The sequence below is a fragment of the Brassica rapa genome, chromosome A03 (genome assembly GCF_000309985.2).
Source record: "Brassica rapa cultivar Chiifu-401-42 chromosome A03, CAAS_Brap_v3.01, whole genome shotgun sequence".
Lineage (NCBI taxonomy): Eukaryota > Viridiplantae > Streptophyta > Magnoliopsida > Brassicales > Brassicaceae > Brassica > Brassica rapa.
In genome coordinates, this window is record NC_024797.2 from 21,299,843 (window position 1) to 21,324,547 (window position 24,705).

General features: G+C 35.1%; 2 protein-coding genes across 8 annotated transcripts; one reads left to right on the forward strand and one right to left on the reverse strand.

Annotated features, from left to right (window-relative positions):
* The first annotated feature begins 151 nt into the window (after nucleotides 1-151).
* On the forward strand, nucleotides 152-18,819 carry LOC103861095 (aminotransferase ALD1, chloroplastic). 4 transcript variants are annotated; one of them, XM_018657942.2, is made up of 10 exons: nucleotides 152-3,177; nucleotides 3,306-3,331; nucleotides 3,596-3,663; nucleotides 3,771-3,887; nucleotides 5,358-5,420; nucleotides 17,199-17,303; nucleotides 17,375-17,425; nucleotides 17,615-17,902; nucleotides 17,998-18,204; nucleotides 18,292-18,819. In XM_018657942.2, the coding sequence occupies exons 1-10, from the start codon at nucleotides 3,107-3,109 to the stop codon at nucleotides 18,631-18,633; spliced, it is 1,338 nt and encodes a 445-aa protein (XP_018513458.2). In that variant the 5' UTR covers nucleotides 152-3,106; the 3' UTR covers nucleotides 18,634-18,819. The 4 variants fall into 4 exon arrangements, with proteins under 4 accessions (XP_018513458.2, XP_018513457.2, XP_033143533.1 ...); XM_018657941.2 differs by having other exon boundaries at nucleotides 155-3,177; nucleotides 17,582-17,902; XM_033287642.1 differs by lacking the exons at nucleotides 17,199-17,303; nucleotides 17,375-17,425; nucleotides 17,615-17,902 and adding exons at nucleotides 5,621-5,725; nucleotides 5,797-5,847; nucleotides 6,003-6,323 and having other exon boundaries at nucleotides 223-3,177.
* Nucleotides 18,810-22,321, reverse strand: LRRII4 (somatic embryogenesis receptor kinase 4). 4 transcript variants are annotated; one of them, XM_009137975.3, is made up of 10 exons: nucleotides 21,931-22,321; nucleotides 21,634-21,789; nucleotides 21,481-21,552; nucleotides 21,261-21,404; nucleotides 20,846-20,914; nucleotides 20,707-20,778; nucleotides 20,407-20,618; nucleotides 19,983-20,324; nucleotides 19,356-19,750; nucleotides 18,810-19,280 (listed from the first exon to the last, which is right to left on the reverse strand). In XM_009137975.3, exons 1-10 carry the CDS (start codon nucleotides 21,966-21,968, stop codon nucleotides 18,966-18,968), a joined length of 1,815 nt encoding a protein of 604 aa, XP_009136223.1. In that variant the 5' UTR covers nucleotides 21,969-22,321; the 3' UTR covers nucleotides 18,810-18,965. The 4 variants fall into 4 exon arrangements, with proteins under 4 accessions (XP_009136223.1, XP_018513455.1, XP_018513456.1 ...); XM_018657939.2 differs by lacking the exon at nucleotides 21,931-22,321 and having other exon boundaries at nucleotides 19,356-19,738; nucleotides 21,634-21,907; XM_009137974.3 differs by lacking the exon at nucleotides 21,931-22,321 and having other exon boundaries at nucleotides 18,857-19,280; nucleotides 21,634-21,905.
* Between the last annotated feature and the right edge of the window lie 2,384 nt (nucleotides 22,322-24,705).

Genomic DNA, 24,705 nt, shown 5'->3' on the forward strand with positions numbered 1-24,705 from the left:
TATAATACTAAAATGAAAATTTTATATTTAAAACATTTGTAATAATATCTAATGCATTTATAAAATAAAAAAATATCCGCACGAACGTGCGGGTTAAAATCTAGTATATATTTATAGATACCACGTTTAAGCATAAGCGTATACGGTTAAACGCTAAAGAACTATTTTTACGTAATGAGCGTCAAACGGGTTTTAGAACACTGAACCAAAACCATACAACATCAAGAACAATTCTAATGTAATTATATTCATGATGTGGCCCATACACGGAAGATGCTTACTACTGAGGAACTTGCCGACAGTTTTCAAAAATAATTGGCCGACCTAAAATTGAAGCAAACATTTCAATGTAGGCGTTTGCATTAAGCAACAATCTGCAAACTCCAACTTAAGAGAGGGTCTCTTTCGGACGCAGAGTCATTGTTTCTGCTTCCAAAATGTTCTATAAATCTCCCAATATTTTGTATATTTACAATTCGGATAACTTCCTCTATTGGAATATTTACTTTTCTTATTGTTCTTTTGTGAAAAAGACATCCGAAATTTCTCAAACCGCAACCTTTTCTTTCTGATGCTCAAACCGCATCCCTTTGTTAAGAACTCGTAGTTCCTTAGAAATATTATAGAGAAGGATAATTGACATCTTGTCTACGTAACGTTTCTAATGTAAAATTGAAATTAATTTCTTTAACAAAATGTAAAATTAATTTCAGTGGAATATTTATTTGGTAATGGAAAAAATTTCAAATAGGAAATTTAGAGCCTATTTACTTTATTTACGTATTTAAATTTTATTTTTCCTTGACTGATCCAAGATTCCTAAATTTTATTATTCCTGTCTAGAAGAGATGATTTTCCACGATTTGTATAATATTATAACGACAAGTTTGCAGTTTTCCGTGTTCACTGAGCAGTTTTCCTTTACAAATATTTTAATAAATGATAATTATTATTTTAATTTTCCTCTTTTATAGTTTTCATGACACATGGGTTGCTGATAAGGAGTGCAGAGTTTTCAAGTGGTAGTCGTATATCATATAAAACTATAATCTGTACTATATCCTGAATTCTGACCGACTAACTATAAAAGAAAAAGGAATTATTCTCTTTCAGAATATGTCATATTTGTACCAAACTTATTTTAATATAAAAATTGACTATTATGAATTTTCTTCCTCTTTATTATTGACTTTTCTCCTGCTAGAATCAAAATATAGTCTGGTTTGGTATATAAAAGAGTGATACTTTTGTTTTTTTATTCTCTTATAATGATGTTGAGATATATTAGTCCAGTATTTTCGTTCTATAAGAAAAAGCATGTTAATTTCTACGAGGCTTCTTAGTCATTTCATAAGCATATTTCTTAAGCCTATTCATACGTGACTTTCCTGAAGTCCTCTTAGATCAAGATAACAAAATTTGGTCCAAAGTTTGTGGTAAACTTTGGTATGAAGGTTTAATTATTACCACTTGGTGGAAGAACATTTCAGATTACTAGTCGAAAATGTTTTAAGACTGGTACGAGTCCACCTAATGGTGACATGTTATAGGACTTATCTTGGTCTACAGAGTGGAGCATAACCATTTGATCCCAAAGTATATTATTCAACCATAGGATCATAATGAATGTATATATGTTGTAGCTAACAAGTTTTGTAATGACCTACACCAATTTAGCTGCTGTGTTTAGAGATAATTCTCAACACTTGCTCGTGAGCATCAACTTCTCCAAGCTCGGTTTGGTACTTACTACACATGATAACAATCGTAGAAGTCAAAACAAGTAACTTATAATATCCACTTAATTAGTCCAAAGTAGAAACTGTGGCACAACTTATTTGTTGACCCTTACAATTAAAGCGATCAAAATTAGTTGCTTGCAACATTGTGAAAAAATCAAAATGGTATAAATATTTAAATTTACCAAAGAAAAATAAAATTAAAATGATCAAAATGCATTTAAGTTAAACTCTATGGCATGGCATTGAATTTCGTGTTCACCACCATCTAGTATGACACCAATTCGCGGATCCGAATGTTAGTCTACTAGAACTGCTTCATCGTGAAAATTGAAGTTTTTTCCCTAATCTAAACGCCTTTTTTTTGCTTAAGTTTCGTGTTCACGCATATTAAAACCAGCATATAGATACTCTTTTTATTTTACCCTTAATAATGCACTTATGTATAAATTAACTGTTCCAATAAAAACTTAAAATAATAAGGATAAACCTAAAATTTGTTTAAAAATCTGTATTAAATGCAAAACGCCTTTTCGTGTAACAAAACTAAAATCCCAGAAAAGGATGGTTCGCTGGAGTTTTCAGATGATTTTGAAGTACCTTCGATTAATAAGCTCTATTAAAATATTCGTGTATATATATATATATATATATATATATTTGATCAAACTATTGTACACGTGTATATTTGTGTAACATTTAATGGACAACTAGATCTTGACCCGCACTCCCGCGCAGATATTAGATTTAATTTGCGTTCAATGTAAATTTATAAACCATTGATTTTATAAAATGTCCATTTATATTTTTATGTTTTGTAAAATATATTTAGAGTAGGATATATTATATTATAATATAGATGTTTGATAATAATTTTATTATCTGCACGTAATATTATATTTATAATTTTATAACTTGATGCAATTTGATCTGCTATCTGTGTTTCCAAATAATTCTCATTTAATCTGCTTTCCAAAATTTAAAATAGTAGAATCAATAAATGAGAAATAAATACAGTGACTAAATATATAAAAAAAAAACATTTAATCTGCTATCTTTGTTTCCAAACAACTTTAATTTAATTTACTATATAAATTTTTAAACAGTACCAAAATGTAATTCAGTTTTAATAATATAGATAATAAGCAGACATTGGTGTGACGTCATCTGACTAACTAGCCGTGCATGGATTGGCTGCTGTAGAAATTTCTTCACTCTGTCTACTTGAAACTGACATGTTTATATCACTTTAATACTCCTATAACATGTGGTTATTGAACATGCTGGAGTATATATATATACGTGCTTAATAGGCTGTATCATTGATATATAACACCTTTAAAGCTTTTCTAACTTGGAACTAAAGAATGGTCAGTCTAACGTTCTTCAGTTCGGCCTCATCTTTATCCTCTTCTCCATCAAAAATTGTCAAGTCTAGGTACTGGTTCACATTTGTAATGCAAGAAATATACTAAAAATATATATATGTACTAAAAACCATTTCCCTCTATCTTTATGTTATAATCCGTTTTATCTGATATGTTGCACTATTTCTTTATTCTACAGTTTAGACTTCGAGTTGAAGAAACTTGGTAAGATTTCCTCATCTTTACTCTCAAAACTCTGATATGTATGTAATTTTATTTGGTTGTCGTCATAACTCATAACCATCTTTTACCATGCGCAACTAGATCACTGGAGCAGAGTCCCAATTTTACAATAAATGTAAATAGAACCTTTTAAAAAATATTTTAATACATCAGATAAATTCAATAAAAATTGGACAAAGACTACATATATTTTGAGACGGTTAAGATATCATAAATCTGTTCATTGTTGTCTTAATGTCTGCTCAGGTGGCTGCACAAAACTGGTCCGCAATGTGAATTTGGAGAAACTAAAGAACAACTATTTGTTTCCCGAAGTAATTTCATGATCTTTCTAACTTTATTGAAAAATTTACATATACCGATTGGAGGTTTCATATTTAATTTCACATGTCACGGGTTATAATGATGTTAATATATATAGATAAGCAGACGTGAGCTTGAGCACGTTAAAAAGCATCCAAATGTACAATTAATAAGCCTTGGGACTGGTGATACAACAGAGCCTATACCGAAGCAGATCACCTCAGACATGTCTAACGTAAGATTTATCGTACTTCTGTTGTTTTTAATTTTTATTTGCGCGTTTGTTGGTTTTCATCTGTTCCCTAATTCTTCGCAACATATAAATCGGACAAGTATATACTAGTATGAAATAAACCAAAAAGTACATGGACCGTTTAAAAACGCAACAAATACGAGTTGAGCTGGGTTTAATTATTACATGAAAAAACTTTCCATTTTGTAAATGTGTATGGCATTCTTCCAGTTTTCCTAGTTTTTTTTTTCCCTTTTCCTATTCAAAAATTTAGGTTTCCTAGTATTTATTTATTTATTTTTCTAATAAAAAAATTAGGTTTCCAAATATTTTAACGTTTAAATTTTCAGTTTTGATGTTTCAGTTTGCAGTGCAAAAAGAATAACAATAATTGGCAGTGATATAAGAGCACAGTTATAATTGGAGATATCTGACAAGGGTTATCAACTATTAATAAAATAAGAAAATTAGTTAAATATTGTTTATTATTTTGGATATTTTTTTATAGAAAAACTCATACCTAAAAGAATATTTATTTAATATTTATAATTAATTAATTATTTATAACGTTGATCAGAAATCTAAAATGAAAATGCTATAGTAGATTGGCCTAACTAATCAAGTCTGAGTTTTATCCAAATCTACAAGCCAAAGTGAGCCATTAAAACCTGGTTTAATCCAATTAATAATCAATCCAAGTATTGCCTAATATGGAATCCTTCGTCTAGAGTTCGAACACTTCAACTGTTCTCAACGCTTTAATAATTTATGTTCACGTGAATTGTTTGTTTTCTGCATATTTTGTTGTTATGCTCGTCGACGCATGTGTCGGCTCTTTTGTCTGTCGCAAATAATAGCTCTGATAGTCGATCTTTTATATATAATCTGTTCTGGCATATTAGATATATGTTGATGATGATATGAAAACTTTTGGAATTATATTAGGAGACCAAGAAAAGTCATGTTAATCCTTGCCCAATGTCAATGCGTCGTGAGTGTCTTTGTTTCTTTTTCTTAAATACTTGTCCCATTAATTATGCTGCTAGAATATGGCAAAAATAAAAATAAGAATAACGTTTTTAATAAAATAATGTTTTGATAAAACAACGTTTTTAATAAAATAATGTTTTAAATAAATATAAGTTTCTATGTCACATGTCTATGATTTTGTAATTTCGTCTGTTGTGCTCTTATAGTGTAAACTGTAAAGTTTATTTGACTAGCATGACTTTGGTAGGTTAGATCAGTTTACTTTGTTTTATTGTTGTTCAGGTATTTCCTTATATATGTGAAGAAACGATTAACTTTTGAGAATGAACTTATCACTTGTTTCTTTTATTCAAATAAAAGCACAAACCCTGGTCCAACTGGTCACATTCGAGTTTTCTAAATCATTGGTGATCGTATTAGGGTAATATAATATCTGTAGATAAACGTTAAGTAATTCAGTGTGTTCAATTCTGGACCATTCAGTTTGCACATGCCCTATCAACTGTGGAAGGATATAGAGGGTATGGCCTGGAACAAGGTGACAAGGTAATTATGGTCTTTCTTTCACCTTGTTTTGACAAAGTTATTCTTTCTTTGTGTGTCAATTTAATTTGTTCTTTCTTTATCAGCACGGTTACTATATATAAAAAAAAACACTAGAGAAATATATTAATTTACATATACATAATTTAATTTTTATAAGACTGAGTGTCTTTTCCTACATTGACATTTTGTTTTGGTACCAGGTTCTTAGGAAAGCTATTGCTGATACGTTCTATGGACATTTGCACGTGAAAAGCAATGAAGTATTTGTATCAGATGGTGCACAAAGCGATATTTCTCGTATTCAGGTATGGATCATGAGATCTTTTGACATGTAAGACAATCTCTTGACGTTATGCTTACTTGATTTCATCCACAGCTACTCCTAGGTTCCGGTGTCACAATTGCTGTGCAAGATCCTACCTTCCCAGTACGTAATGTCATCGATTTTATTTTATGTTTCATCTGTACTTTCTTTCAATAACTGCTGAACATAAAAAGCTTAATTGGCTAAAAATGGAAATAGAGAACTTCTTGTGAATGCTAGTCTTTGCCTCTTATGTTGCCTTCTCTTTGTGGAATTAGGCTTACATAGATTCAAGTGTGATTATTGGCCAGACTGGTAATTTCCATGAAGCAACCAAGAAGTACCAAAACGTTGTCTATATGCCTTGTGGACCTCAAAATAGTTTTTTCCCTGATCTATCAAAGACTCCAAGAACTGATGTCATCTTCTTTTGTTCTCCTAATAACCCTACTGGTTATGTGGCTTCAGAAAAACAACTACATCAACTAGTTGAGTTTGCAAAGACCAATGGTTCTATTATTATTTTTGACTCTGCATATGCTGCATTTATCGAAGATGGCAGCCCACGTTCAATATATGAAATCCCTGGTGCTCGAGAGGTGAGACGAGTTTTCATGTATATGTTTCATTACATTCATATATATTCACAACCATCAATCATCATATTACATTTTGCTAGGTTGCAATTGAAATTTCGTCATTCTCTAAGTTTGCTGGTTTCACTGGTGTTCGACTTGGTTGGACTATCATCCCTGATGAGCTCTTGTACTCTAATGGTTTTCCCATTATAAATGATTTCCATCGCATTGTGACAACTTCCTTCAATGGAGCTTCAAATATCGCTCAGGCGGGTGGATTAGCATGCCTTTCTCCTGTTGGCCTTAAGGTAGTTAAATGTTTTAGCATTAGTTTGAATATTTTGTTTATTTTTATTCAACATCCTCTTTATTTTTTCTTTGGTTAAACATGATAGGAGATACGCTCGGTGATCAATTACTACAAAGAGAACAGAAAGATACTAATGGAGACTCTGGCCTCGCTCGGCCTCACGGTTTATGGTGGCGTAAATGCTCCATACTTGTGGGTTCACTTTAGAGGATCAAAATCATGGGATGTGTTTGCTGAGATTCTTGAAAAGACTCACATAATTACAGTCCCTGGCTCAGGTTTTGGACCTGGTGGAGAAGAATATTTAAGGATCAGTGGGTTTGGACGTAGAGACGATATGATTGAAGCATCAAGGAGGTTGCGAAATTTCTTCAACACTCGAACCAAGCATTTTCCTTTTCTCTCTTCCGCTTCTAATACAAACTAAGTTGAACGCATATCGGGACTTGTATTTATCTTGCCTTGAATAATACCTCCCACTTGTATGATGTATATAAATAAAAGCTCTGGGACCATGTTTAACTTTTATTCACTATTAATAAAAACAAAATAAATATGCAATAATATTAAGGTAAATATTACTTTACGACTAATGAAAAAGAAAAGAATAAATAAATATGTAACCATGTTAACAGAAACTAACCACATTATTTTACCTTTATGTTGAAGCATGCACCCTTTCATTGGATAATGGACTAAAAATGATTATTGCCAATTCATAATACAAAACAACACATTCTATAAAATAATTACGTAAAAATTTCACAGCATTTTTATAGGAAGATGTTTTATTAGAAATTTTCAATAAGTTCTCAAGTGAGTATTTTATAATTTTAAAAAGAATAATTAAAAAATAAAAGAGAGGGATAATGAATTTTCAAATGAGCAAAAAAATAAAAAGAATTTTCAAATGAAATTTTTTGATATCCATGAGACATAGACATAAAAAAGGTGATATTTTTCGTTGTTTCTTGGTGGTTTTCAAATCTTTTAGTTTCTATTTGTTTCTTTTTCATGGCAAGACTTTTTATCTACTTGGAAATGAGGCAACTGTTCCTCGAAACGTAAATGAACTGATGCCGCTTATTAAACTGAACGCTAACGTTTTTCTTTTTGCTCTTAAACAAGATGGGTGATATATTTTATTGGTTCGTAAACAATTATCGTACAGATTATTTGTACTCTTTTGCTAAGATTTAAACCTGAATGTTGGGTTTCGTTTCTAAAAGCTTCACGAATCTATATACTTTGTTTGAAGAACCTCCAAGAACCTCCAAGCTTTCCCATGCCTTCTTGTGTTCCACTCGCTCCAGATATAGTAAACCGTAATTTGAAAACCATTCACACCAGAACTTTATCCAGTTTAGAGCCACGATCATGTTGAATCTTCGCAACAGTGTTCAGCTAATCCGGTGTTATACAGGTACCAAGAAGTCTTTATGTCACTCATATCCAAACCATGTAATTGTAAGGACATGCGAAAAAAGATGGTTTCTAGTTTCATTCTTCTCCACACACCGCAAACACTCCTGTTGAAAGCCCCAAACCCTCATATGATCTCCAGTAAACATATAATTCTTGATCGCTAGCCAAGTAATTAAAGAAAACCTCGGAACAGCTTGCGAAAACCAAACCACAATACTCCAATCGACCTTTTCTTGTATGTCTCTGATCTGATCCCAGGTGTTTTACTGCAACATGTGCAGCAATAAATTTTTTTAATTTTAAATTATATTTAAAGATAAATTTTATTATTATCTTACATTTTATTATTTTTACCAATATTTTAATATAAATTTTGATTTATCTAGACATAAATTAAGATAAAATAAACTTTTTATTTTATATTAGATTTAAGAATATATATATATATATATATTTAAAATTATTTAGATAGATTTTTATCTATTTCTTTTGGATAAAATCTATTAAATCAACTTGGATATAAAGTTGTATAATTATTAAAATGTAAAACTAAAGAGTATTTCTAAAATTTGTAGATATATAAAAACTAATAATATTGCAATTAAAAATTTATAATTTTTTTAAGAAATTGTAATTTTTTTGAAAATATTTGTTTTTATAGAATTGTATAATTACAAAATATAGAAATATATAATATTTTAAAATGTGTAAAGTATTATTATATTTCTATTATTATATTATTTAATATCATATTTGAATTGATTTACTTTAATGATGACGTATAATTTACCAAAAATATAAATAAGCATTAAATTTAATTGTCCATATCACATTTAACCAAAATCTATGTCATCATTTCTTGCATGACATGTCACATTTATATAGTGAAAATGATTGTAAGAGGACATATGTCAAAATCACTTTGCAAATAATGTCTAGGGGATTGACATGTTTATATCACATTTTACTAGGGGTCATTTGAACTTGCTTGGAGTATATATATACGTGCTTAATAGGTTGTATCATTGATATATAACACCTTAAAAGCTGTTATAACTTGGAACTAAAGAATGGTCAGTCTAACGTTCTTCAGTTCGGCCTCATCTTTGTCCTCTTCTCCATCAAAAATTGTCAAGTCTAGGTACTGGTTCACATTCGTAATGAAAGACATATGCTAAAAGTTTTTTCCTCCATCTTTATGTTATAATCCGGTTATGTTGCACTACTCTTTCTCTATTCTACAGTTTAGAGTTCGAGTTGAAGAAACTTGGTAAGATTTTTTTTTTTTTTTGCTAAATGGTAAATATCATTCAAGAATGAAAGTTTGGTTACAACATAGGTGAACCTGAATATGCTTGACAGCAATTCTGTTTCATAGAGGCTGCAAAAAGTTTAAAAAAACCTCTAAGAAACACATGAATTAGAACCAGATCAACCATAAGTGGTGTTCATGGAGCTAATAGATATTAGAACAAACCGACAACAAATAAACTCTCAACTCAAGGGACGCTACTTGTATCAAGGCAGAACCATGAAGAACATTAGCAAAGCAAAGAGAGGAACACCCGAACACTCACCCGAGGGTGGCTCCTAGCGGCTTCAACGGAGGCGACTGGCAACGGCTCCGGGACACCAGAGGAGGAGGACGTTGAGCAGAACCAAACCCAAAGCTTTCTCGGCAACAAAACCCCATAGTGGACCCAACAATACTCTGCCTGACATGAAGAACAGACCTGTCAAGCGCAGGCGGTAAATTTGGCTCCTGGCTCCCCAACCGGCCACGCGACGTTAAAATGCGGCTGAGACATCGGAGAATCACACTGAGGTTGCGCCGGTGAAGAGAAGAGAAGTGAAGCACCGGAGGAGAGAACAGAGCTCTCCTCAAATCATGAGCTGCAACAGGAAGGGAGACTCGCCTTGTAGCTGATAGCACCGTCACGGGATCGTCCTCAAAACCCAAGGGAGCGGTGACAGACAGCGAGAAGGGAAAGCTCCAAGCTAACTTCATTGCAGACCATGGAAGTCGTCGATTGGATCTAGAAACAGAGGTCATCAACGACGGTGAGCCTAGCACCGTCGATTCTCCAAACGGAGGGGAGAAGCTCAGACGAGACCTTGAAAAATAGAATCAGCCAATCGTTCAGGTACAAGCCGGCGCCGATGACGGGAGGAGGAGGCAGCGACGCTTCACCATCCTTTCCGGCTGTGGCAAGATCAGATCTGACCCAGATCTGCTCCGATTGAAAAGCTGCGACCGATTTCAAAGGCTCCTTAAGCTCCTCTACAGACCTACTCCTCGCTGGTACTCCAGAGAGGCCATATACACATACAGCACTCCGGTTAGATTCACCTGAGAAACTGGAGAAAATCCAGAAATACCACGCAAAGAGGAGGAGGATGAGAAGAGAAGGCTAAGGAAGGAGGCTAGAGAATGGAGTGACCAGGGGTGGCGACCGGAGCTGGAGAGCTTCCGGTCACCGGAAGCAAGAGCAGGATGACGGCGGATCTAGGGTTTCAGAGAGGTGAAGGGAGAGACACTAGAGAGAAAAGCTTTCTCTCTCTCTCTCTGGATAACTGTTTTTGACTTGGTAAGATTTCCTGATCTTTACTCTCAAAAACTCTGATTTGTATGTAATTTTTATTTGGTTATCGTCATAACCATATTTTACCATGTGCAACTAGATCACTGGAAGAGAGTCCCAAATTTTACAATATTATGTGTTAAAAAATATGTTTTTTTTATCAAATTTTTTTTAATGTATATTTGTATATAAATAGAAACCTTTTAAAAATATATATTCTAATATATCAGATAAGTTCAATAAAAAATTGAACAAAGACTACATATTTTGAGAGGGTTTCAGATATCATAACTCTGTTCGTTGTTGTCTTAATGTCTTTTCAGGTGGCTGCACAAAACTGGCCCGCAATGTAAATATGGAGAAACTAAAGAACAACTATTTGTTTCCCGAAGTAATTTCATGATCTTTCTAACTTTACTGAAAATTTTACATATGCCGATTGGAGGTTTCATATTTCACATGTCAGTATGTCACGAGTTACAATGGTGTTCATATATATAGATAAGCAGACGTGAGCTTGAGCACGTTAAAAAGCATCCAAATGTACAATTAATAAGCCTTGGGACTGGTGATACAACAGAGCCTATACCGAAGCACCTCAGACATGTCCAACGAAAGATTTATCGTACTTTTGTTGTTTTGAATTTTTCTAGTCACTTCATTATTTGCGTGTTTGTTGGTTTACATCTGTTCTCTAATTCTTGGTAAAACATAAATCGGACGAGTATATATGAAATAAACCAAAAGTACATGGACCGTTTAAAAACGCAACATATACGAATTGAGCTGGGTTTAATTGTTACATGGAAAAAAACTTTATATTTTGTAAATGTGTATGCAATGGACTTCTTCCAGTTTACCTACTTTTTTTTTTCCTTTTCCTATTCAAAAATTTAGGTTTTCTAGTATTTTTTTCCTAATAAAAAAAATTAGGTTTTCAAATAGTTAACGTTTAAGTTTTCAGTTTTGATGTTTTAGTTTCAGTGCAAATAGAATAACAATAATTGGCAGTGATATAAGAGCACAGTTATCTGAGATATCTGACAAGAGTTATCAACTATTAATAAAATAAAAAATTAGTCAAATATTTTTAAAAATGATTAATTATTTTAAAACGTTGTTGAGGAATCTAAAATTAAAATGCTCTAGTAGATCGATCGGCCTGAAGACATCTCTATCCTTAATTTCTGAAATGAAAATAGGAAATAGAATAATGAACAGAAACAAAATGATTACTTTATTTATATTTTACTCCAAAATATGGAGTAAGGATGAAGATGATCTAACTAATCAGGTCTGAGTTTTATCCAAATCCACAAGCCAAAGTGAGCCATTTAAACCTGTTTAAATCCAATTAATCATAAATCCGATTATTTTCTAATGGAATCCTTCGTCTATTAGAACACTTCAACTGCTTTAACCTAAAACCTCCTCCTGACTCGACTATCTCGAACGTCAAAGTCAGCTGTCGTTCTCTTCTGGGTTCTTTGAATTATCCATCTTCTCAACGCTTTAATAATTTATGTTAATTCTCACAAAAAAAGAAATTATGTTCACGTGAATTGTTTGTTAGCTGCATAGTTTGTTGTTATGCTCGTCGACGCATGTGTCGGCTCTTTTGTCTCTAGCTAGGTGTTGTTCATTTGCTCTTTTAAATGATCCGTCTGGGGAAAGATTCAAATCAGTTTTTATTTAGTGCATTATAGTGTAACATTTAGATGGATCCCCAACTACATTTCTGAAAAATCATTCTCACCCAAATGAGGGTGAATTTTCATGATACATCTGCATGAAGATGTATCTAGCTCGGTAAAAAAATAACTTTTTAAAACAAAAATATTTTTTCAAACTAAAGTTCTAATTTTTTGTAGATACATTTTTTCGTCAAAACCGAAAACGCACTTCTTTCCAAAATCGTAAAAATACATTTTTCGCAAAAAACTGAAAAATGCACATTCCCCTAAAACACATTTTTCGGCCAAATCCGTAAAACTGCACTTTTCGCCCAAAACCACGAAAACACACTTTCCGGTCAAAACCGTAAAAATTTATTTTCCCAACAAAACGGTAAAGACGCACTTTCCTGCTGAAAACCGCAAAAACGCATTTCATCGCCAAAACCGCAGAAACGTATTTTCCGCCAAAACTGCAAAAATAAACTTTCCGTCAAAACTGCAAAAACGCACATTTCTGTCAAAACTGAAAAAACGCATTTTTCTGTCAAAACCGAAAAAATCCAGTTCCGTCAAAACTGCAAAATGCACTTTCCCGCCAAAACCTAAAGATGCAGTTTCCCTTCAAAACTGCAAAATCGCATTTTCCCGCTAAAACCGCAAAATCACATTTTCCCGTCAAAACCGTAAAAATGCACTTTTCAGTCAAAATCGTAAAAAAAAAAATTTTCCATCAAAATCGTAAAAATACATTTTTCCGTCAAAACTGCAAAAATGCATATTCCCGCCAAAACCGTAAAAACGTACTTTTCCGTCAAAACCATAACAACGCAACTTTCCGCCAAAACCATAAAATGTTCTTTCTCATCAAAAAACACACTTTTCCAGCTAAACCGTAAAAATGTTATTTTCCTGCCAAAAAGGTAAAAACAAATCTATTTTAATCTTTTATTTAACAAGTTCATCAGATGCAGATGCAAGTTCAAAAAAATAAAAAGCAAATAAATATAGTTACAATCAGATGATATATCCAGATACATAGACAAAATTCAAAAACGAACAACACCTAAATAAAGAATATGGATATATGCATCTATATGAACTATTTAAATGCATCTTTCAGATGTACAAACGACCCTGATAGTCTTATATAATATCATCTGTTTTGGTAAATATTAGATATATGTGTACTGATATTCAAACGTTTGGAATTATATTAGGATACCAATAAAAATCATGTTAATCCTTGGCCAATGTCAATGCGTCGTGTCTTTGTTTCTTCTTTTAAATACTTGTCCCATTAATTATGCTGCTAGCATTTGGCAAAAATAAAAATAAGAATAATGTTTTTAATAAAAATAATGCTTCTTTCGTCACACGTCTATGATTTTGTAATTGCGTCGTTGGTTAAAGTTTTGTTTTTACTTGCATGACTTTGGTAGGTTAAGATCAATTTACTTGTTCTAATTGTTGTTCAGGTATTTCCTTACATATATTTTTTTTTTTTTTTTTGATAAGTATATGAATTTCATTTAAGATAATGAGCTTATTTGCTTAGTACAAAAGGTTTAAATCATTCTAGCTATTCTTTGCCCAAAAAAATAAAAACAAAGAATGGCCAACGGGAATAACTTTGGTGACTGCAGAGACTAGTCAAACTTCAGCCATAGTGACATCAGGTTGCGAAATTTCTTGCGCTCCCTTCGTGCTAGTATTGCGTTTCTAACCAGCCGGTCTATCTTCTTGTAAGTAACTGTTGCAGGTGCTGATATGGAGTTATGGAGTCTGTTATTTCTCTCCCACCATAAGGAATAGACTGTTATTTGCGCGACCAATCGGCGGAGAGTTAACGGGGAAACTCTGTCCCTTAACCCCAGCCAGTCCATGAATGCTGTCCATGTGTGAAAGAGAAATGGCTTATACCCCAGCCTCTTAGTGATAAAGAGCCATACCTGTTCAGCATAGCCACACCTTAGAAAAAGATGATCACGTGATTCCATATACGTATTGAAGACACAACATTTGTCCAGCGACTGAACATTCCAACGAGCAATACGTTGACGAGTCGGAAGGCGATCAAGGTGGGTCATCCACATCATAAAGGCATGACTTGGTATGCAGCCCTTAAACCAAACAGAATCAGTCCATGTTTGCTGTGTACCTCGGTTCCTAATATTTTCCCAAGTGTCCTTTGCCGAAAAAGCTTTCAGCGACAAGTCATCAATTTCCCAAGAGAAAGAATCACATGCAAGAGTAAGTGATGGGAGAGGTACCGAACAGAGGTGGATTTGCAGAGCTTCAGCTTCAGGGGAACGAGCCGGCCGTAAATTCCAGCCCGTTAAGGAGCAAGCTTCTGAGATACTGGAGTTCAGGGGGACGCCTAATTGCGAAGGTCCAGATTCGCCAAAGAACTTGATGAGGGGTCCCATGGGGGTCCAGTGATCAAACCAGAAGCTAGCTCTTCTCCCATTACCAATGTGACATCTTAGAAATTGTTCTGCTAGAGGCCTTAGTTTAAGGAGAGCTTTCCAAATCCAAGATGATTGAGACAAACTATCCAGACTCCACAAACAATCTTGCTTTATTCTATTCAGTTTGCACCAAGCTGCCCATAGAGATTCGTTTTCAGTGAATAAGAGCCAGATGAGCTTGAGGCATAAGGTTTTATTCCATATATAGAAATCCCTCAAGCCTAAGCCCCCTTCAGACTTTGGTAGGCAACATGTTGACCATGAAATTCTAGCTGCTGCTCTTTTGTTTATGTTACCATTCCACAAGAAGCGCGAACACAGAGACTCCACTTGTTTGATACATCCCTTAGGGAGTATAAAGCTGGAGAACCAGAAATTCAGAGTGCCATAAATTACTGACCCAATCAACTCTCTTCTGCCTGCAAATGAGAGAGCCCTTGAGGACCAGGAAGTGAACCGTGCTATCAGTTGATCTAAAAGTGGCCTGTAGTCACAAATCTGGAGCTTCCGGTGCATGAGAGGGAGACCCAGATACCGTACCGGAAGTGAACCAATGGAGAATCCGAGACTCATCATATTTGTGGTTTCCTCCTGATTCAAACCTGCAGTGAAGAGTTCGGTTTTGCTACGGTTCATCTTCAGTCCTGACCAAGTTGCAAATCGTTCCATTGTTAGTAAGATTTGCTGAAGAGAACTGAAGTGACCATCAAAGAATATCATGATGTCATCAGCAAAAGCAAGATGTGTCACACAAGGGTTTGAAGCCACAGGATGGTAGCCAATAGCCCCTGAATCGAACTCTTTGTTCATCATTTGTGAGAAGACTTCCATGGCAAGAACGAAAAGATATGGAGACAGTGGATCACCCTGTCTCAGTCCCCTAGCGCCTTTGAAGTAACCACATAGCTCTCCATTTATGGCCACTGAGAATCGAGTGGTTGAGATGCACTGATAGATTAGGTTTACAAACGGTTCTGGGAAACCGAGAGCCCGAAGAATCAGCACAATGAATGACCAGTTAATGGAGTCAAAAGCCTTCTTCAAGTCAACCTTGAGCATTGATCTCTTTGTGATCTTCTTCCAATTGTAACCTTGGATCAGTTCTGTTGCCATAAGAACATTCTCCACAAGAAGTCTTCCAGGGATAAAAGCTGACTGAGAATTCGAGATGAGAGATGGTAGAACCTGCTTAAGACGCTCAGCTAGCAGTTTAGACACAGCTTTATACAAAGTATTGCAGCAGGAGATTGGTCGAAAATCAGCAATTCTATTAGCATTTTTCTTTTTCGGGATCAAGGTAAGGATAGTAGTATTCCACTGCTGAAGAAGGGTGCCAGAAGAGAAGAATTCCTGCACTGCATCGATAGCATCTCTGCCCACTGTGTCCCAATTTCCAGTGAAAAATTCAGATGGAAAACCATCTGGCCCCGGAGCCTTATTCTTGGGCATGGAGAAGAAAACCTGCTGGATATCTTCATCAGTGAATGGTCGGGAGATAGTTTCCAGAATCGAGATGCTGAGCCTTTGTGGAAGCAGGACCATTAGATCATCCAGCGAAGCAAGAGACTGATCCTGATGACCACCCAAAAGATTTTCATAGAAGCCTACAATGTGATTCTGAATATCAGCTTTGGAGTCAATGAGGCGACCATTGTCATCCAGGAGGGTGGATATCAGATTTATTGCTTGTCTAGTACGGATGGACCGGTGGTAATAACCTGAGCTGCAATCTCCTTTACCAAGCCAATTCACTTTTGAACGTTGCTGGAGGAAAGATTCTTCTGCAGTAGCTAAAGCAAACCATTTTTCATGCGCTTTCTGTTCAGAGATGGCAGCGAACCTTGTCGGTGTGTTAAGGTTTACACGCTGGCAGGATTGGAGATGCTCAAAAGCCTCACTAACTCGCTTCTCCAGATCAGAATAATTCTCCTTGCTGAAGGATCGGATCACACTTTTCAGCTCCTTGAGTTTCTTTGAAACCCGAAGCATTTCCTTACATATGCGAAGAAACTATTAACTTTTGAGAATGAACTTATCACTTGTTTCTTTTATTCAAATAAAAGCACAAACCCTGCTCCAACTGGTCACATCCGAGTTTTCTAAATCATTCGTGATCGTACTAGGGTAGTATAATATCTGTATTACGTTACGTTAAGTAATTAAGTATGTTCAATATTGGACCATTCAGTTTGCAGATACCCTATCAACTGTGGAAGGATATAGAGGGTATGGGCTGGAACAAGGAGATAAGGTAATTGTGGTCTTTCTTTCACCTTGTTTTGACAAAGTTATTGAGCTTCAATATAATTTGTTCTTTCTTTATCAGCACGGTTACTTTATATTTTCAAAAAAAAAACTAAAGAAAGATAATAATTTGCATATACATAATTTATATAGGATGAGTGTATTTTCCTATATTGACTTTTCTTTACCAGGTTCTTAGGAAAGCTATTGCTGATACGTTCTATGGACATTTGCGCGTGAAAAGCAATGAAGTTTTTGTATCAGATGGTGCACAAAGCGATATTTCTCGTATTCAGGTATGGATCATGAGATGTTTTGACATGTAAGACAATCTCTTGACGTTATGCTTACTTGATTTCATCCACAGCTACTCCTAGGTTCCGGTGTCACAATTGCTGTGCAAGATCCTACCTTCCCAGTACGTAATGTCATCGATTTTATTTTATGTTTCATCTGTACTTTCTTTCAATAATTGCTGAACATAAAAAGCTTAATTGGCTAAAAGATGGAAATAGAGAACTTCTTGTGAATGCTAGTCTTTGCCTCTTATGTTGCCTTCTCTTTGTGGAATTAGGCTTACATAGATTCAAGTGTAATTATTGGCCAGACTGGTAATTTCCATGAAGCAACCAAGAAGTACCAAAACGTTGTCTATATGCCTTGTGGACCTCAAAATAGTTTTTTCCCTGATCTATCAAAGACTCCAAGAACTGATGTCATCTTCTTTTGTTCTCCTAATAACCCTACTGGTTATGTGGCTTCAAAAAGACAACTACATCAACTAGTAGAGTTTGCAAAGACCAATGGCTCTATTATTATTTTTGACTCTGCATATGCTGCATTTATCGAAGATGGCAGCCCACGTTCAATATATGAAATATCTGGTGCTCGAGAGGTGAGACGAGTTTTTATGTATATGTTCCTTGGAGTTATGTTTCCTTACATTCAACATATATATTCACAACCACTCATCATATTACATTTTGCTAGGTTGCAATTGAAATTTCATCATTCTCTAAGTTTGCTGGTTTCACTGGTGTTCGGCTTGGTTGGACTATCATCCCTGATGAGCTCTTGTACTCTAATGGTTTTCCCATTATAAATGATTTTCATCGCATTGTGACAACTTCCTTCAATGGAGCTTCAAATATCGCTCAGGCGGGTGGGTTAGCATGCCTTTCTCCTGTTGGCCTTAAGGTAGTTAAATGTTTTAGCATTAGTTTGAATATTTTTTTTATTTTTAGTTAACATCATCTTTATTTTATCTTTGGTTAAACATGATAGGAGATACGCTCGGTGATCAATTACTACAAAGAGAACAGACAGATACTAATGGAGACTCTGGCATCGCTCGGCCTTACGGTTTATGGTGGCATAAATGCTCCATACTTGTGGGTTCACTTTAAAGGATCAAAATCATGGGATGTGTTTGCTGAGATTCTTGAAAAGACTCACATAATTACAGTCCCTGGCTCAGGTTTTGGACCTGGTGGAGAAGAATATTTAAGGATCAGTGGGTTTGGACGTAGAGACGATATGGTTGAAGCATCGAGGAGGTTGCGAAGTTTCTTCAACACTCGAACTAAGCATTTTCCTTTTCTCTCTTCCGCTTCTAATACAAACTAAGTTGAACGCATCTCGGGAGTCGGGACTTATATTTACCTTGCCTTGAATAATACCTCCCACTTGTATGATGCATATTACTATGAATGTGATATTTTTTTATAGTTTTCCCACATTCTTTTCCATTTGTACATTTATGTTGAATCGATTCCTCCGAAGTGACTCTTGGATCAGGAATCTACTTAGTTCTTTTCGGCTTTTGTTATAAAAAAAAAATACATTCTACAAAATAATTCGTACTGTTACTGTTTTCCTAAAGATTTAAACGTGAATGTTGGGTTTTACGAATCTATATACTTTGTTTGAAGAACCTCCATGAGCCCTTTGTAAAAGGGTTATCGGGGACCCGAGGGATAATCGTTTTCGATGAGGGAATTGGAAATTGGGATGAACCATTCAGTGCCAACTTGAAGATAGTTAGAATCATTTGTCAAAATCTCTTCATTTTGCCATTCTTCCCATTTCTCAGCTAAACCTTCTCCTTCAAGCATTCTCACCACTTCCGACATTTTAGGACGTTCCAAAGAAGAAATCTGAGTGCAGAGCAGAGCCATTTGGATCAGCTGCTCCACTTCTTTCTCCTCGTATTTCCCTTCTAACTCTGCATCCACAAGACTTTCAAACCTCTTCTCTTTCAAAACCTCTTTCACCTAAAAAAATCACAACACTTACACTGTAAAGAAAAAAGGCAGTTTTGTAGATGATAACAAAACCATGAAACATACCCAGTCGAGTAACATGACATCATCGTCATTAGCAAGCCGAGCAAGATCGAAAGCCTTTTGTCCAGTGATGAGCTCAAGAAGCATGACACCGTATCCAAAAACATCAGTTTTCTCAGAGGATTTTCCCGTCGAAAGGTACTCAGGTGCTATATGCCCAATCGTACCACGTACAGCAGTTGTCACATGAGAGTCATTATAGTTCATGAGCTTTGCTAGCCCAAAATCTCCAACCACAGCTTCGAACTCTTCATCTAACAATATGTTGGCAGCTTTCACGTCACGGTGAATGATTTTTTGCTCGCACTGATCATGTAAGTATGCCAGCCCCCTTGCTGCTCCCAGAGCGATATGCTTCCTTTTTGGCCAATCAAGTGCTGGATTACCTTCAAGTCGTTCTAAAACATGATAGAGACTTACCAATTGACATAATTTAAATGGCAAATCTCCTAAATGACTGTAAAATGGATTTTTAACCAGAAAACACACATAAAAAAAAAATCAAAAGAAGTTTCATTAAAAAGTAAAAGATTTTTTATACCCTTGTTTTATTATATAAATATAAGTAAATATTTTTTTTATAAGAAGTAATTTTTAAAACCTGCATGTTGTACGCACTGAGATAGGTACCTCTTAAACAAGAAGCAACACTTCCATTAGCCATGTAGGGATAAACGAGCAATCTTTCAGTTGGAGTCATGCAAAAGCCACGAAGACGAAGCAAGTTCCTGTGAACAGCCATACTAATCATCTCGACCTCGGTTTGGAACTGAAGCTCTCCACCTTGGGTACGTTCTTCCTTTAGCCTTTTCACAGCCACTAGAGAGCCATCCGCTAAACGTCCTTTATACACTTTACCAAAACCACCTCTCCCCAAGACATTTTTGTGGCTAAAGTTATCTGTAGCAACAAGCAGTTCACGCAATGAAAACCTTCTGAGTTGTCCAAAATGAACCTCTGGGTTTTCTTCAGCTGCAAAAATGAAATGAAAAAAAAAAAAATCAGGCAAAGAAGTTTTAGTGGGGAAAAAAGAGATGAAGATAGTTTGACTAACCAGGTACATCAAAAAAGCGATCCTGTGATCTACTTCTTATCCACCAAACAAACGCAATGGCTGGAAATGCAAATAGAACTGCTGCACCTGCAGCAACTCCCCCTGCTACTGCTGCAGTCATTCGACTCCTTGACACTGGAGGTGAAGGTGGTGGAGTAGAGATAGGAGGAGGCGGAGATGGTGGAGGCTGCCGTAAATTATTATTGGCAAAACTGCAAAATAAATTTCGGAGAATTAGTAACGCATTAATATGAATATCTCCACCGAGCCGAGAATAAGACTAGGGACAAGAAGGCAAACCTAATAGGAGTAAAAAACGAGAAGGAACCATTAACAGGAATATCTCCATTGAGTTGATTGTTTGCGACATCCCTGTTTTTTTTTTTTGTCATAACTTAAGATCGCATCAACAAATATTTGAAAAGAAATGAACACTCACAGAACTTGCAGTGACACAGCAGTCAAAGACAATGGAATTTCGCCAGACAAGTTGTTGTTATTAAGACGCCTAATTCACATACAATAAAATAACATGCCATAAATAATAACCAAAGCTGAGTTACAACTTAAAAAGATGCAAGGATGATTTATTTATTAAAACAATAGTGCTTTTTGAATCCAACAACATGGAACTTTTAGGGCAATGACTGAAATGTGTTATTGAATTTGTACAATTAGCCTCTATCTAATTCTGAAGCATTTTTGCTACACAAGAGGACCCAGCCAGTGACTTTTTTTTAAGATAGCTTATATTGAGCAAACGCCAAATGATTTTCAGTGGAAGAAGGAAAGTTTGCTACATCTATTAAGCTGCTTAACTTTCTCACAATTATAAAGATAATAAAGATACATACAAGAAGCGGAGTTTGTCTAGTTTGCCAAGCGAGGATGGAATAGGACCGCTTAGTCTGTTCTGGTAAAGATCTAAGCTAACCAGTTCCCTTAAGTCTCCAAGCTCCTTTGGTATCTCCCCTGTAATGTTGTTGCTATAAAGCTCCCTGACATTAACTATACTTTTAATAATAGAATTTTTTTTTATTTTTGAAAATTTCTATAAAACTACTTCTTACTTACAAGTACTGCAAGTTTGGAAGCTGACCAAGCTGTGGCACAAGTTGACCAGACAGTTTTGCATTCCCCAAGTCACTGACCAAACATCAAAACAAGGACTTTTTGAATCATTTCAATTTTTTAGAAACAGAGAGACAAAGATAGAGAAGAACTTACACACGGACAACTCTGTTCTCAGGATTGCAAGTAACATGAAACCATGTACATGGAGAAACACTGTTCTGATTATCCCAGCTTTGGAGTGCGTTGGTAGGATCAGATAAGCTGTCCTTAAACGCAGTTAAAGCCTCGCCTTCTGAGTTTCCGACGGCTCTGAGAAGCAAATCGGAAAGAAGGATCAGCCAAATAAAGCTACGTGGCCATTCCATTTTTTTTTTGGAACTTGTCAGAGTAAAAGCAAAAATCCTTAGAGCTTTATGAGTGAACTTTTCAACGCAGACATTGGATTCAAACCTTTGACGAAGGAATAAACAAGGGAGAAAGGTCTTCATGCACACGTTTTCCCGGCCGTTGACTAAGAATACAAAATGGACAAGAACTCTGAGATTTCTTCTGATTGCTCAACGTTGACTCCATTAGGAAACTAGATGACTGGAAGGGGAGAAGCTCAGCTGACCGGTGATAGACTCTGTTCGATCTAAGGCTAAAGACAGTAAAGGTTTTTGGGAGAAACCTGATCGACACGGAACACTGATTAACCAACTTACGCTCGGGTAGGCCTGGGCAGATAAGAATTTTTTGGGTTTTCAGGTACAAGTCCACTCGAGTTTTATTGGTTAATAATACTTTGGGATTGGGTAGGATTTATAACACTATCTTTTTTTTTCAAACGTTTATATTGATAATGATTTGCACCTACTACATCGTAGAAGAAGATACGACAAGAAAACAGTGAGAAACTAATGGTCCATGAGCACCAGAAACTAACAAGGATAACATCATGACACATTAGCAATAACATACTGATCTTGTTGCTTCCAACTAAGATAAATTAAGTGTTCTCGTTCCAGCAATAGCAGACATATTTCTAATACCTCTAACGAAAACAAGAACATATAGATAAGTCTTTTTCTTCAATTGACTTTGTCACTTTTGTTCCGAATTAGCTTTAATTAAGTTACCGTTGAACAAATTTGAACTGCAAAATATAAACCATATAGATAGTCGATCACATCCATTAACATCACCTTTAAAACATATATCCCTGAAAACAATGGAAACGTGATATCAACCACTTTGCCACTTGACCCGTCCACCAGTATCCACCACGCACCACCACTCGGAAGAAACCAAAGCAGTCAAGAAACAGAGAAACGAATCTAGTAAACCATCACAGTTACAAACACCGAGTCTTAGTCCAATGAAAGCGCCGCCTCCAGAAACAAAGACATGTGCCTGAGAAAAGGAGGACGCAGTCCTTGCACCTGTCAAACCATAGAGAAACCACAAGATCTAACCCAAAAATCTCACAGATCTGACATAGTAGAACCTTTCTCCCACCGAGACAAAGGCATGGACCACCAAAGAGAGAACTTAGACGATAAGGAAAAGGTAGAGAACATAGAGATTTATAACACTATCTAAGATCCATTTTAATACTTTAGGTTTGGATACTTTTAGATATTATATCAAATAAACATGAATTTGAGTGTTTAAAGTACTTATTTAGGGTTGATAATCTAAATACTTATGTAGATACTTATTTCGGATATTAATTTGGATTTGGAGTAAAAAAAATTTGGATTATTTGGATTTTTGAGTTTTTTTGGGATATCCATTTGGGTTCGGTTAATAATATTTCAAGTTTTGATATATTTTGTACTATCTCACATGATCCATTCAAGTATATTTACATCTCAAACCGAGTGCAATTTTTTTACATCTCAAACCAAGTGCAAATTTTTTTTTGTTAGAGTTTGGTTCAGATGTCGAGTTTTAGATATTTTCAAACTGATCGTAACCCAACCGACCAAATGTCTACCATGAAGATCGCTCCAAAGACACGATCCAGAACAAGGGATTTAAGAGAAAGTTTCAACCAGTCAATTAAGGTTCTCTTAACTCAACCACCCAATATAAATGACCTAACAAGTCGTTTAACTAGCTCAGTCTCGACCAAAAGAAGGAACACTTAAAGAAATGGTCCAAAGGAGTTCAATCCATTTCAGTCCAGCCCAACTTCGATGGACATGATAGCGTAAATAACTTATGCTTGTAAAGCTGATGGACATTCGAAAATAGCATAGTTTACAGATTCGTCGATATCCCCACATTCACGTCGAATATGACGATGTACCAGATTCTTAGTTACCTACAAATGTCATGTTGCAATATGCCATACAATATGATATATTTTTCGAAGAACATTAATCTTCCAAGCAAAGGTTTAATTGAACCTTAATGATACTAGGCTTTGAGTACTTGACCTCAATTGAATGATTTTGAATATTCATGGCGCCCAATGTCCTGATTTTACAGTGTATTAACTAACTACTCTTTGTATAACTTTAACAAAAAAAAGTATCTCGATGAGTGGATTGACTTACAGTAAACTCCAAATAAGTGATATGTCATCCGGTAACACCATGCTCTCTAGCATCTTTACATTAAATTTTTAGGCTCGCCATGAATAAATTCACTTATTGTCATCCTCCGGTGGACTACGGGAATATTAGACCGTGTTGGCCTCACAGAAGTTATTGGAATCGAAGGATTTTTCCCGACTTTAATCTCAAAACTAGAATGCGCCTTTCTTCTGATTTCCAAAGTCAGTAATAGTTTAGCGGCTGAAATACTTGTACATATGTAAGAACTTCAGTATGATTTGATCAAAAAGGTGAACAAAATCTATAATACTTGTTATGCAACACTCTTGCGATACGGGAGTCTGACAATTGTACAAATTGTCATAACTATTTGGCCAATAACGCCACATTAAATCCATAGATCATACAAAAACTAAAACCATCTTCATCTTTGGTTGTGAAAAATAACTTCGCAGATAGATATAGGGTTAATAAAGAATGAAATATTAATTTTTAAAGCGTTCTAAAATTAAAGTATATATCAATATTTGTCTCAGAGTATTTTATATTCGTTTGTATATTTTTGGGTTATATTTTCGTTAGTATCTTATTGATATGATAATATGTGAAATAGTTGATAATGGATTGAGCTTCTCTTAAGATTAGAAACCGAGTAGAGTTATAATAATACAAATTTTACTAA

What these genes read in the sequence shown, in the direction of transcription:
- LRRII4 (XM_009137974.3), bottom strand. Translation starts at nt 21,845, where the DNA reads ATGGAATGGCCACGTAGCTTTATTTGGCTGATCCTTCTTTCCGATTTG. An exon ending in TCGTTTTTTACTCCTATTAG is followed by an intron (nt 20,619 to 20,706) that starts GTTTGCCTTCTT and finishes TTTATTTTGCAG; the next exon opens with TTTTGCCAATAATAATTTAC. An exon ending in TCGCTTTTTTGATGTACCTG is followed by an intron (nt 20,325 to 20,406) that starts GTTAGTCAAACT and finishes TCATTTTTGCAG; the next exon opens with CTGAAGAAAACCCAGAGGTT.
- LOC103861095 (XM_018657941.2), top strand. Translation starts at nt 3,107, where the DNA reads ATGGTCAGTCTAACGTTCTTCAGTTCGGCCTCATCTTTATCCTCTTCT. An exon ending in GCCTGGAACAAGGTGACAAG is followed by an intron (nt 5,421 to 17,198) that starts GTAATTATGGTC and finishes TTTCTTTACCAG; the next exon opens with GTTCTTAGGAAAGCTATTGC. An exon ending in TTTCTCCTGTTGGCCTTAAG is followed by an intron (nt 18,205 to 18,291) that starts GTAGTTAAATGT and finishes TAAACATGATAG; the next exon opens with GAGATACGCTCGGTGATCAA.